This window comes from Vicia villosa, unplaced genomic scaffold (genome assembly GCF_029867415.1).
Source record: "Vicia villosa cultivar HV-30 ecotype Madison, WI unplaced genomic scaffold, Vvil1.0 ctg.000060F_1_1, whole genome shotgun sequence".
NCBI classification, from domain to species: domain Eukaryota; kingdom Viridiplantae; phylum Streptophyta; class Magnoliopsida; order Fabales; family Fabaceae; genus Vicia; species Vicia villosa.
The window spans coordinates 158523-172691 of NW_026704990.1; the positions used below are offsets into that span (position 1 = coordinate 158523).

Genomic DNA, 14169 nt, shown 5'->3' on the forward strand with positions numbered 1-14169 from the left:
TCTTTTTATCTTATTAAATTTTATTTATTCACCTAAAAAATTATTACTATTATTTAAAAAGTAAAACTTCTAATAGTAACATAATTTATCCAAATTAAATGAATTCTACTTGTAAAATTTGTCGATAGAGAAATGTGAATTGCTTAGCATTTCTAATAACTCAAAATTGTAAGAAATTTAGACTGCCAAATAAAAGACTGTAATCTGCTTTATGATTAAAAAAATACTAATTAAAGGGTTAGCAAGAATTAAAATAAAATGGGAATATTTTTAATAAAAGTGAAGTGAGATAAAGTATTTTGTATGCAGAAAGCATGAGAAAAGGGGGAAAAAAATAAGGATAAAGGAGTAAAAAAACATTTTTCTTTATTGTTCTTCTATAGAAAAAAGTTGAATAGAAGGACAAAAAAAGTAATATTTTGAAAAAGACAAATATCTCAACTAAAAATGACTAGTGCAAAAATTACAAATGCTATATGCTCAAATTGCTTGAAAAAATAGGTAGAGAATTACATTCAATCAAAAAATTAAGTTTGATCCACCTTAAAGACAATCGAGTTAAAGTATAGTTAAAGTATAATCCTACTCTTTTATTTTAGGTCAAATATATTATTTGATATATTCAAATAAGATACTTTTTAATAAATTTTAAATCAAACTCTATTTACTTTTCAGCACTATTTGTGCACATATTATTCTATAATTAATCTATATGTCCTAAAACTCTTTCTCCATTCATCAAAATACTTAAACCCTTTCAAAGTTTGATAATAAGTTAAGGGTTAAACACATAATAAATTAATGATCAAACATAGTTCAATGAAGCTTGCCATTTTCTTTCCAAGGACTTGAGAATCAGTCTCAAATTGTCTCACATTTCTCCATAATGTGGAGGCTGAAGAAACCTCAATTTGTTTGACAAGAAAAACAATACAATACAACATTTATCCAGATGTGCAAAAATTGCAGGCTAGGCCAACAAAATGTCATACCTATGCATAAAAGTAAATAAATTTTATTTATGTACAAGTATACGGCTCTACCAAAATTTGTACTAAAAACTAAACCACATGCAATCTGCACAAAAATCCATCTAACACATGTACTTCATGTATTACCCCAAAAGTTCCAACACTTTGATAAACAGGTTCCAATTTTATGTAAATAGTATTCTTGAATTCTCAGTCTCTATATGACTCAGCAAAGTCTTTGATCCTTTGTTTAATATTCTGCAAGAAGAGGAAAAAGAAGTGTCATAAGCACATAACAACTATGAAGAAAAAAGTTCCATAATTTAACTTAAAAAATCCAGATCAAGATTCGAAAATATATAAATAATTACCGCCAATTCTTCATGAAGCACAATAAATATTCTCTTCAGTCTCTTGTGTCTCTGTAATTCACATTATATCAAGGTTTAGAAAATAGATACCGTACTTAATATAATGAGAAGATTACGATTAGGAATTAGGTAGCACAAGAATATCCAAAATATAACTTTTCAATATTTGAGCTCTGATCAAATATAGCAAACGTGAATACTACATGATGCAGTATTTAGTCTATATGCATAGGTGAAAACAAATAAAACATACCGATCCGCATCGCCTATAGGATTCCTTAATCTGTTCTGCAATGTTGTCATATCCATCCATATCTCCCCTGCTTTTAGCGTATTCTAAATCATCGCCAAATTTCTGAAACTCAATCCTGCAAATGGATAAGATGTTAGACAAAATATCAGACAAGTAATTAAAATACACACATGAACTGAAAAGCACAGAATTTTAATCATTAGACTATTTACTTGTAATCCTCCAAAATCTTGTTCAAAGAGAGGTAACTTTCATATTTATCTTGGTATTCCTGCACATATTCTTTGTATCTAGCATTGGATAGAAAACATGTATCAGAACAAACAAACAAAAAAGCAATAAAGGCAACAGAACCCTAGCATAACATCACACTAACTACTACAAAAGAAAATAAAGAGTAGATGCTTACTGGGAGAATGTCGTTATAGCTCCCTTTAATTCAGGTTCCTCCTTGTCATACTTTGAATAAGAGCAACTATTTTCATCAGAGGAAGATTCTCTCTTCTTTTGGTCACTATTATTTCTATCTGCAAATATTGGATCCTTTCTTCCATCAGCCACCTCTTCAAATGAATTAGGTGTTTGTCTTTTACTCTCTTTCGCAGGGTAGGAAACCACTCCACGTTTTGTCTCTTGCTTTGATCCATTTGCAGACGCTCTTCTATTGCTTTCACTGCGACCGTCCAAATCAATATCATGGTTTATGCCGGACTCATTATTTCTAGACTTGGTACTCATATCTGATGGTTTGTTCTGAGATCCAATGTCTGCATTATCTGCTTTCAAATGTTGCGAATGAGTTTGCATAACTCTAGAATGAGACTTTGTTGAATCTTCAAAATGATAATCTACATTTTTTTTGTTTGTGTTTTCCAAATTGCTAGGAAAACCGGAATTTATGAACGCCGAGGATGGCTTTCCAGAATCTAATGTTGTTTTCAATGAAGGTTTTACTTTAGTCATATTTGAATTCGGGTCCTCTAGAGTGTTTGATCTGTTTTCCATTTGTTTAAACGAACCTCTTCGCTCAAATTCCTTTGCAACGATGGTTTCATCAGGAGTGGACTCACGAAGTTCTCCCAACTCCAAGTCTGAATGCTCTCTCTGAAGCGAGATACCTCGCCCATTAACAGCAGGGGACTTATTAAAACCAGTTCTGTAGTTATCCTTAGGTGAGGTTCCCAAATATGACTGTGACTGTGTACCTTGTCGGCCTTCCTTTAACTTACCAACCATTTCACTTTGTTTTTGGTAATTAGAATCCATGGGTAATTGTGACTGCTTACTTCCATTATTATCATCCCAGGAACTCCTGGGGACTTTTTTCCCAGAGGCATAAATATCTTCCTTTTGAGCATCTCTATGAGATATATTTTCCTGCACATGAGAAGCTTCACGTGCACGGGAGTCCTTTCCTGAGTGTTTTCTGTTGTGCCTTGTGCTTCCACCGAGTTTGTCTGATTTTTCCAATGGATAGGAAGGGTTTCCTAGAGGGCTTTGGTCAAAGGACCTTTGACCTGTCTGTGGTAAATCTGAATTAGAATTTCCAGGCAATGCTCGATTGTATCCTTTCTGGAAACCAAGATTGGTGTTTCCTTGTCTGTCAGCTCTATTCCCCATTTGTATATTAGGACCTTTACCAGTGTCTTCGGTAAATTCCAAAGGAGAAAAATTTCTTGAGTTTCCAAATTTTTGCACATCTGCACCCGGAGAATATGACTCACGAGTCGAGTTTCTTGCTTTCAAATTCTTTGTACCTTCGAATTTCTCATCGATGTTCTTCAATTCAGAACCCCTCTTATGTGTATCTTTAGATAGCTTATCAGAGCTGTCAGAATGTTCGTTCCTAGAGCTATCTTTGACTTCACTTTCCCTTTCATCAAACAAACTCCCTATATAATTTTTGCGCTCCTGTAGCTGTTGATAATCAGGTGAAAAAGGCTCTGCCTCTTCTGCATATTTGCCAACTCTATCAGAAATACTATCTGTAGTTAACCCCATTTGAGCTCTCTGTTCCTCTGGCGAATCTTTTTCAATATCAACTGCATCAAATTCATTACCATCTTCCTTCTCATCAAACTCATTCTGCATAGATCTTCCATCAGGAGATTTTTCTGGAATGGGTAAGGAAATCTTTTGATCGTAGGTTTCCACTTTGAGCTTTGGCTCTTTTTCATCATCACTCAAAATATCTACATCCTCATCAGAACCCTCCAATCCCTCCTTGCTGCTGGAAGACACGTCACTTTCACTGTCACTGCTACTCCCACTCCCTGATCCGGCAGGACTCTTACTTCTGCTCCTACTGTCGCTTCCACTGTCACTACTGTTACTTTCACTGTCACTGTCACTTCCACTAGCACTGGAGCTGCCTGCCCTCCCTTCACTATAATCAGAACCTTTTTTGTCACCAAATAAATCAGGTGAAGCATGTTGCATATCAATTTTTTCCAATATGTTTGATTCCTCTCCCACTTTGGATTTTACTTGTATTGTTTCCTCCAAATCATCATTTGGAACTTTCTCTTCGAAACCTCCCTGTGGAGCTGATATCTGATTATGAAACTCTTCATGGGCAGGTGTTTGGTTCTGATTTTCTACAGGCGAACTGTACAAACATAAAATTTAAAGAGAATGAGAGGAAGAGATAATGCAGTATTAGATTTGATTTTTAAGAAACTGATGCAAAAGATACAAAGCCTGGTAGCTATTAGACTATTTATTATACAACTCGTCAAGCTTGTATTATAATCCACTAAAAACTTATAAGCATTGCAACAAACTAAAGAAGATTCTAAAATAGCTCAAAAAGCACATACATGTACACAATCAAACTACGAAAGTACACCTTAAATAAATTACAGGCCCAAAAAAGAAACACATGCAGTACTGGTATCCAATGATAACATCGTGAAAATAAAAGGTACCTTCCCCTTTCAGTCGGAGGTTTCTTGAAGCTTTCCGGATCCACCGCTGGCTTTAAAATATATCGTCCAGGGGACTGGTATTTTGCAATCTGAAGTTCAAGATCAAATGAGAAATAAGATCACATGTGTATCATAAAACAATATCCTCAAGATTCCAACCACTTACTTTTTTCAGAATTGGCTCAAGATCCTTTAAGGAACTTGGAAGTGTGTCACTGACTGCTTTCTCCAAGGCCTATAATCAAAATAAGAAAGCAATTAGATGAAATTTGGTTAATCACAGCATTGAGTACAGGCCTAAGAAGTAAGAATAACTACATATTTGATTTTCTACAGCACCTTAAAAGTCATTCCGTTAGGTTTATCCTTTAGGAGAGAAATTAACATGCTCTGCAAATCTATTGGGTTGGATCCTTTATTCCCTTTGCCTCCTGGTTTGGCCCTAATAGCATTGCTTGTCCTGATAGGGACTTCTTTCTCAAAGACTGCATTGGTATCTTGCTTGTCTGTCATTTGTGATGGCACAGGATCATCAATAATTTTAGAGATATTTACAGCTCCCCGTGGAGAGGAAGAAGGAGCAAAGTGATCAGGTGACGATGGAAGAGGAGAAGAACGTTTTCCCTTGGCAGTTGTACTTGTTGACATCAATCCAGATCTATTGGAGGTTTTTGGGGGACCTCCAACTATAAAAAAGTTCCAGACATTTCATATAAACTATTAGAATAAACAGAGTTATAGTTATTTAGACAGTACTTTGTATTAGCTAAACAGGATAACTAACTCTGTAACCAACTGTGCTGAGTCAGTTACAGCTCCCTATGTATAGCTTTAGGAAAGCTATTGTAATAATCATGAATGCATTTCTACAGAAACACAATACTCAGTTTAGCCTCTCTGAATTTAGAAGAAGAATTATTCATCTTCTTCAAGTATCTTATATAAACTATATGAGCTTATGCGCAGTTTAGGCCTAAACCACATTTTTTAACATGGTATCAGAGTCAGGTAGAGCCGGTAGGCCACCTGCTATTAGGTTTCCGCTATCGGGTAAGTCGATTTTGTAAGGATGAGTTAGGCCTAAATCACATTTTTTAACATGGTATCAGAGTCTGGTTTAAGATCTGTGGATCGCCTGCTATCACGTTTCCATTACCGAACAAGTCGGTTTTGTATGGATGAATTAGGCCTAAACCACGTTTGTATCAGAGCCTGGTTTAAGATCCGGTGGACCACCTACTTTCAGGTTTCCGCTCTCGGGTCACCCACCATTTATTTTCACACTTCAGATGTTCAGTCTTAGGCGTGAGGGGGTGTGTTAAGAGTTTCCCATCATACGATATATGGCCTGAACAAACCAATTTTATAGGGATGAGTTAGACCCAACCACATTTCTTATTAGCTTTCAATACTTCTATGTAATGTCATCTTACTATTGATTTAAAATATGTTGAAAAGATGTAAATGTTAATACCTTGAAGAGTTTCCACTTTCCTTTTCTTAAGAGCAGCATCTCTCTTTTTATTGAAATTTTTCCATGTTGTAGCTAGACAAAGGAATCACGGGGCTATTTAATTAGATAGTTCAAACATAAAAACCGTTAAACCAAATAAACATAAAGTACAAGTCTTTGGCAGAACAAAATAGTGAGAATGGTGATAAGAAGAAAACAATACCCAACACCATCAAGAATTTTTTTCAAGTTTCTTGGCCCAATGACACAATAAAATAGCAACCGGAAACTACAAATTTTAAAACTCAGGAAAATTACCCTCAACAGCTACCATCGCCTTTACATTGCTCTGCGCAGACAGGTTTCCAGGCTCCAGGACAATGGCTCTATCATGAGAACATAATAAATGATTAATTGGACTATTGTCACTATGGAAAGTAATATCAGAAAGAAAAATAATAATCAGTGGGTTCTGTAAAAACTAAGCAGCCTATTTTGACTTTTAACCCTAGAAATAGAACAGTTCTGAACCAAGTCTTTTTCCGGCCAAATGGAAGATCACAATCTCATCAATAGTTCATTTGCTTTTCAAAAATTGAAGTGTTAATTGTGCATTATTGGTATTGTATATTGTAACATTACATAGTAGCAAATTGATAGTACGGTACAGTAGAGCAGAGAAACAGGTACCGCCAAAGGAAATCAATACTGATGGTTACTCCTATCCTTCAGTCTGAACTCTGAATCAAGAAGATTGCAGAACCAATAGGAAATGTTACAGCAAAAATGTCGAGGACAAATTTTCTCTAAACTCCAAGGATTCGAGAATCCAAGCCCTTCCACTAACTCCACACCCAAAATCAGTCTACACCCAAGAATTTCTAGTCCTATTATTTATATTCTGCCATTTCCATCCCTTTTCCTGATTCTATTTGAGCTCCCACCACTAATCAATTCATTCAGAAGATACAACTAACTAAGCACGAGGACAGCTGCCAACTGCTTGGTTGTCAATAACAGAAACTGACACCGGTCATATCCCCCGACAACGGTCGCTGCTATTTCGCCTAGCATAAATATTTTTGATGGGGGTCTGTTTAAAGAAATTCATAATTCTTCTCAATCAACATGAATCCACCAACCTAAGTACAAGTAATCTAACACATGATACTTTTTATTAAATAACCAAAATATGGGCGGCAAAGTTTTGAACAAAATAGAAATCCTTTGTGATGATAGCAAAGAGTGGCATTTCAACATTACCATCAAGACTAAAAAGCTAAGCTTCAAAGTTATTGCCCTAGCAGTTGATTGACACTTTTACATAATTGTGTGTATATTGATTGTTTTCTATTGCAAAAACCCTAAAAAAAAAAAAATTGAATACGAGTGCAATACTTTGTCGGAATTTCACTAGTTACCATCTAAAAAATATTATAAGATAATTATCACCAAATACATCATGTCTATTTTCTCATTAAAACATGCCAAATTCAAGCCGTGATAAATTAACAATAAAAAGGAAAGAGAGACTGAGAAATCCACAAGGTGAAAACAAGGTTTACAAAGGGCATAGTGCAAAAGATTAAGTGAGTGACAATAAGTAAGGAGTGCGTGACAATACTTGCGTGACTTGAGCTTGCGTTCGGCTTCCTCTGACCGCATTTTGACGTGATTTTTTGTTGATTCGTCCAAGATACGCTGTACATTCACTTTGCGCCAGGCACACCCAGATTCAACAAGCAAACCATTTCCATCTACACCACTTTGGCGCTGTTCATAAATATCACATAGATCACCGTCCTTCGACCATGTAAATCTGAACTCCTTCCCACCAACGTCGATAATCTGGTACGAAGAAAAAACCACAGGCCTATCAAACTACATATAAACAATTTCATACAAAAAGGCAAACACGCCAAAACGAAAGACAGTAGATAGAAAACTATGCAATGGTATATTTATATTAATCTCAAACAAAAAGTTCATATCGTATGGAAAACTATCAAATTAGGTACATCATTCAATGACTAGCTTATTTTCTTATTATTATTAATAAAATACTAAACAAATATTTCAATCTAGATTCGGATTTACTGTAAACCATGTATTTGGCCACATATCCACCGCTGATTGTAACGCATAATATGCACGTGTGGTGAATATTAACACTACTCCTCTTTTGGTGCCACCAACCTCCCGCCACGTGCGATAAAGAGATGGGCCGAACCCATTTTTGAGCACATCATAAGCAACTTGTCACGCATTTACATGTTTGGATACACAATATGAAGCGTCAAACACGGGTTTTTTCTTATCACGACTAATTCAGGTAACACATTATATTAGGTTTGCTATATTAGACGTGACTCATCTTTACAAAAGTGGGCAGTAAGGTGAGGAGTGTCACTCTTTATAAACTATTTTTAGGCCTTATCTCTTTTTCGAATTTGGGTATTCTACAATACAACTTCTCGATTTCAATCAAAATTGTTTTGCCACTGAACCTCAATTCGACTACAATAGATTAAAAATTATTCTTGCAATTAACAATTAACATTAGGCTAAAAAATTTACTCCAAGTTTTCGACGGAAAAAAAATCAAAACATAATCACTTCACTTCAAACTAACTCTTTAACAAATCAATTATACAAACCAGGTTGATTCAGAATCACATTCGGCAAAATTCAACCAAATAAAGTCTAATTCCACGACTAGAAAACCTACGAATCAGCCTAACTCCACAACCCCAACCCATGACCTATGACTAAAAGCAACTAAAATAATTCAAACATGAATCACTTCAGTGCAAACTAGATTATAAACTAATTAGTTTTGCATAATCAAGTTGATTCATACTCACATTTGGCAAAAACTAACCCAAATAAAGTCTAATTCCACAACCCAAACTATGAAAATAACTAATTAGCATTTGATCACACAAACTATACTTCAAAATGCAAATACAACAATCAGATAAAACTAAAAACTAAAAACCATTCAACAATTCAAAACTAAAATAACCGAAAGTATCGAAAAATAGCAAGAACGAGAACCATACATTTCCATTGGGATTATTCGGATTAGGGTCATATTTCATACTGGCAGTGCCACCTTGTGCTTCCACGCGCTTGATCTCTTCGATAAGGTCCGGCGCCAGCCTAATGATCATAGAGAAAGCAGGTGGATTGCTGCCGGATACAAGGCTGAAAGTCTCCTCCACCGCCGGCGGGGTTTTCCGGGCAGAGCCACCGAGGGAGAGACGGGAGCTGGAGGAGGAAGGCGGACGGTGAGGCGGCGGAGGGGGGAAGGACGAACTGAGGCGTTTGGGGCCGGCGCGGCCCATTTTGGAGGAGGGTCCGCCGTACATGGTGGTGGAACTGACTTGTCCTCCGACTACGACCGGATGATGATGATGAAATTGAAACCTATTATAATTTCATAAATCTATTTTGTGTATTTTTTTTTTAGGTTTAAATCATTTTATAAATCTTTTCTATGTATTTTAGGTTTATAATGTAATTTTACTCTTTGGTTTTTCTTATTTGTATTGGTATATTTGCCGTAATAATTATATTTAAACTGTTTTTTTATAAGTCACAGAGATCTTGTAATTGTATCACTCTAACTTTTATTTATTTTTTTAGATTTGTATTGTATGTTTTTTACATTATATTTTATATTTTATTGAAATCAAGAGTTTTGACATGACTAAAAAGAATTCTTATTAAGAATTGATTTTGAAGTGTATGTGATTTACATATAGTCAATGATCTATGTAATTCCTGTGAGAAGTGTATGTGATTTACGTATAGTCAATGATGTATGTAATTCTTGTGAATAGTTTTTTTTTATGTGAACCAAATTTCATTAAAGAGAAGAAAGCATTACAGACATTACAGGGTCTTCAACACGAACACCCCCTAACCAGTTCTTGACCCAAGCTGTTTTCCCCAATTTACCAAGTTGTGGGCATCAATATTACAATTTCTGCTAATAAACATAATAGAAGATACACTAAAACTTTTAAGCAGCTCACGGCAGTCTGCCGCAATAGGTTCAATCATCGCAAACTTTTGGATGCCATTAATGCAGTCCACCACCAACAGCACATCTGACTGAACCAAAACCTTCTCAACCTTCAAATCCCTTGTCAACCTAAGACCCCATCGGATAGCCAAAATCTCCGCAGCCGTTGGTTCCACCGTGATCATTTATCTGCTGCAAGCCGCGAGAGGAATACTCTGTTGAAGCCTCCTAAACACACAGCCAAAAGCCACAATACCATACACAAAAACGCCGGCATCAATCTGAATGATCTATGTATCGCTGCAGCAAATATCCTCCTGTTCCATCGCCACGGCTGGTTTGCCTTTTGCCACACCAAATCTGTGAATAGTTAAGTATAAATGGTGGATGAAATGAGTGATTTTGTTGAAAATAGTTGAAAATAAGTTGGAGATTGAAGATAAGAGTGTACCAATTCATGATTATATTAACTATGTGATTAGAATCGATTTCAACCATTACATAAGTTAGATGTATCTCTCTGGTCATTTGGATATTAAAAAGAATGTCATGTAGCTTTGCAAAAAGAATATTTTATGTTCCAAACTTTCTTAAAAGACGTTTTAATAAATCGACTGTGATGATTGTAAATGATATCACCATAAGTAAACTGGTGATGAATATAAGAGACAATGGTGCTAGTCTTCCTAAACCTCAATGGAGGTTTTTCTGATTAATATTCATTTTAGTAAAACGAGCATGATGAATGTGAATGATATTGCCACAAGTAAATTGACATGAATTTAAGAGATATTGGTGTTAATTTTCATAAACCTCAATGAAGTTTTTTTTCAATTAATATTCATTCTAATAATACTCTTATATCATGAAGGGAAAAGAAAATTAATATCTTTCTCAATTTGATAAGGCATGTTGATCGCTTTTGACGTAATTTGAGCAGCAAATTCTTTCTCTAAAAAAAAATCAGATTGTTGTGATTCTTTTAGAGAGCTTAGAGCGAAACTCTCAAAAAAGTACATCAGTTGGTAGTGATAGCTCCAATATTGTTTGAGGTAATATTCCTTCTCATTTGTACATGTGTGCAAAGACTAAAAAACATATCCATTTATGTTGCATGATAAATTGATTTCAATATGCATATATGTCCTCATAGTCTCGAAGCATATGCGTAATCGTTCGGGATTGAGTTTGACATCGAGAAAAATGATCATCATTTGTCATTCGACGATGGGCTTTTACAACATTCTTAAGCAGAGATCCATGGGCGAGTTCCTAGAGAATCGAACAGATTTGAGCATGTCCTTTCTAATCTCAAATCTATTCAAATAAAGGATAAGATTAATAGTATCATTATTTGAAGAAATAATATAATTATAAAATAACTTTGTTCTAATTAGGATTATTATTACTTTTATTGGTTGAAGTTTGAAACTTCACAATTAAACGATAAATAGATTTGAGTAAGTGAGTTTCAACCATTTTCCAATTTCATTCACCAAACATAATTGAAACTAGATACTCGTCTTTTTAAAAGGAATCAAAATTGCATATTAATCTTTAAGATGTATGCAATTTGGAATTTAAAAGTCTCTCTGAAATCGAGTATCATGATAAGTCATTTAAGACCAATCTAATGTGAGCCTTAACGTGATTTCATGTTTTAGAAATAGTTCTCAAACTATTTGATATATTGATTAAATATAAAATACCTTAAATAAGAAGTTTATATCAGTGTGGACAAAGTCGAACATGGATGTATCATTGAAATGACAAAGGTCGATCAGAGAGAAAATCACAAGAGATAACAATGGGAGCTAATTGTTAACAATTCGACTCAAGGTCCGGCACTAATAGAAGTTGCTATTTGATGCGATCAATTGCGTAAGCCGTAGCGCGCTAACGCGCGTTGATAAGTGCCAATTTGAAGTGCTTTTGTATATATAGTTTTGTGGCACTTATCGTGTTTTTGTGTAAATTCTGTTGAATAATCCCACGTTTTGTGTGTAAATATGTTTAGTTTATTTATACTCATGTTTTGATTCATTTATGTACCATTTGATAGTTTTCTATTTATTTTGTAGGTATTGAGGCGTATTTTGAGCATGAGCAATAAAGTGTCGAAGACACGCTTCAAACGCGCGATTTTGAGCAACAGAACCAACTCGTCAACGAATAAAGCTCAAAATAAAAGAATAATAATTCATCAATTTGGTTTATATTTTGTCATTGTTAGATAGGAAATTGAATAATCTTTCCAACGCTTCGAACCGAGCACAAATCGGAGTTACGATTCTCAAGTTATGGCCAAAACACTAAAGCTGGTTTTTTCAAGACAACAGTTTGCGTGCGACGCGCCCTCCTGCGCACGACGCGAGCTACACCAGATCTAAAATTGCATAAATAGGGGGAAAACACATTTTTTAGGTTATGGTTTTGGGGTATTTGTTCCCAAAGTCATCACCTTCATTTTTTGTACATTAGAGCTTAGAAAACAACATTTATGGCTTGCTCATGGATGATTCAGAGTCGGGAGCTTAGTGGATCGTGTTTGACACCGCGATAAATTGGGGTTTATTCTCTTCCTCTTCTCTTTGTAACCATTTATGTTGGGGTTTTGTTGTAAGTATTCTTTGTTTATATGTATATTTATTGCTCTTGGTGTTGTTTAATGCTTTCATTATAAATCTTCATTAGTGATTGCTTTCTCTATGTGGGTTTGGATTGTTGTAGAGATGGATGATTCAAATTCGGGTTTAGGAAGAACATTTATTGGGTTTTAACTCTAGATATAGATTAGAACTTAGTATTCACTTTAGTGTCGGTTCTTAATGCTTCCGTGTTGCTCGTGTTGTACTGAGAGATCGTCGACGCGAGTAATACGGTTGTTGTCTCACTTTGCGTTAGACATAACCTCTATGTGAGCGATACGTGATGATGTTGATTAGTAGTTTAGGTTGATTTCAACTGAGTAGTAAGTTTAAGTATTTAACGGGTATATGAGTTTCAAATCTCGAGAGTCTCTATTGTACGACTAATGAAATTATTTTGTGTTCATAAGTTAAATTTCCGCATTTACCGTCTAAACTCATTTTAACCCAAACTCAAGAACTAAGAATTCGTCGAGCCGCAGTTCAATGCCCTAGTCCCTGTGGAGACGATAATTTCCCGGATAAATATTTCCAAAACTTTTGTTGCTTGCCGCTTTACCGCTTCAACACGCGTACTCTTCCTCTATCTTTGAGCGAGACTCCATAAAAATCTACCACTCGACTGGTTGGAGAGGAGTGAAGTTAGAGTTAGGAGTTTATGCTTTCTCACAGCTTAATCCCTTGCTTGTTGTTTTCGAGCCAGAGCTCGCCGGGTAGTAAAGTTGAGAAATGTTTCAATTTTACAAATTGGACTTGCAACTATTATGGTTGGTACTCTCAAATGTTGGAATAATGTTCGTACAAAGTGACTCCCAAAAAATGCAATTCAAGCTCTTAAAAAATGAGGAATTAATACCATAGAAACTTAGAATATATGATAAATTTAACTTATTCACATATTAAAATAAGGAGGGAAATTCACAAATCAGAGACATAACATAATTGCATTTATGTGGTTAAATGTCCTTCCATTCTTTATTAGAGATGAATTTTGAGAGACCACTTTGAATTTTTTAATCATCTTTGTATAGATTTTCTTAGTTCTTTCATTTCCGCCTAATATTATCATTATTTGACTTCTTTTTTTTCGATATCTATTGATATAGGTTAAGTTTAGCCTCACCTTTCTTCTTTATTTTTTTAATAATATTGTCTTATTTAGCTTTAAAAAAAATTAGGGTAGTTTAAATTAAATTGATTTTTAAAAATCCAAATATAAAAACATAGTAAAATTATTATTATAAAGTAAAATATAACATAAAGTATAGTAAAAATTAATATTACAAAATAAAAATGATCATTTATATTTAAAAATAGAATAAATTAAAAAACTACTTGTTATACATTGTCATTTTTATTAGTTTTACATTAAAGACTCGTCACAATCATTCATAATTATTACTTTAAAAGTAATAAAAGAAAAGTTACAAAGTCAAACACAATTTAAAATGTCACAGTTATGATTAATCGATATTATAAAATATCTTTAAACTATTCATGCATAATAATTAAATCC

The 14169-nt window shown here is 34.5% G+C and overlaps 1 protein-coding gene across 2 annotated transcripts; it reads right to left on the reverse strand.

Moving 5' to 3' along the window:
• Positions 1-815: 815 nt before the first annotated feature.
• On the reverse strand, positions 816-9448 carry LOC131623309 (uncharacterized). 2 transcript variants are annotated; one of them, XM_058894311.1, is made up of 12 exons: positions 9038-9448; positions 7600-7823; positions 6294-6361; positions 5997-6068; positions 4862-5028; positions 4689-4757; positions 4523-4611; positions 2005-4203; positions 1808-1885; positions 1596-1710; positions 1343-1393; positions 816-1229 (listed from the first exon to the last, which is right to left on the reverse strand). In XM_058894311.1, the coding sequence occupies exons 1-12, from the start codon at positions 9344-9346 to the stop codon at positions 1182-1184; spliced, it is 3489 nt and encodes a 1162-aa protein (XP_058750294.1). In that variant the 5' UTR covers positions 9347-9448; the 3' UTR covers positions 816-1181. The 2 variants fall into 2 exon arrangements, with proteins under 2 accessions (XP_058750294.1, XP_058750293.1); XM_058894310.1 differs by having other exon boundaries at positions 4862-5208.
• Positions 9449-14169: the final 4721 nt, after the last annotated feature.

Excerpts from the sequence above, each read along its gene's own strand:
- LOC131623309 (XM_058894310.1), bottom strand. The coding sequence starts at position 9,346 with ATGTACGGCGGACCCTCCTCCAAAATGGGCCGCGCCGGCCCCAAACGC. Across the intron at positions 6,069-6,293 it reads GGCGATGGTAGCTGTTGAGG|CTACAACATGGAAAAATTTC; the intron begins GTAATTTTCCTG and ends TCCTTTGTCTAG. Across the intron at positions 4,758-4,861 it reads CTAACGGAATGACTTTTAAG|GCCTTGGAGAAAGCAGTCAG; the intron begins GTGCTGTAGAAA and ends TTTTGATTATAG.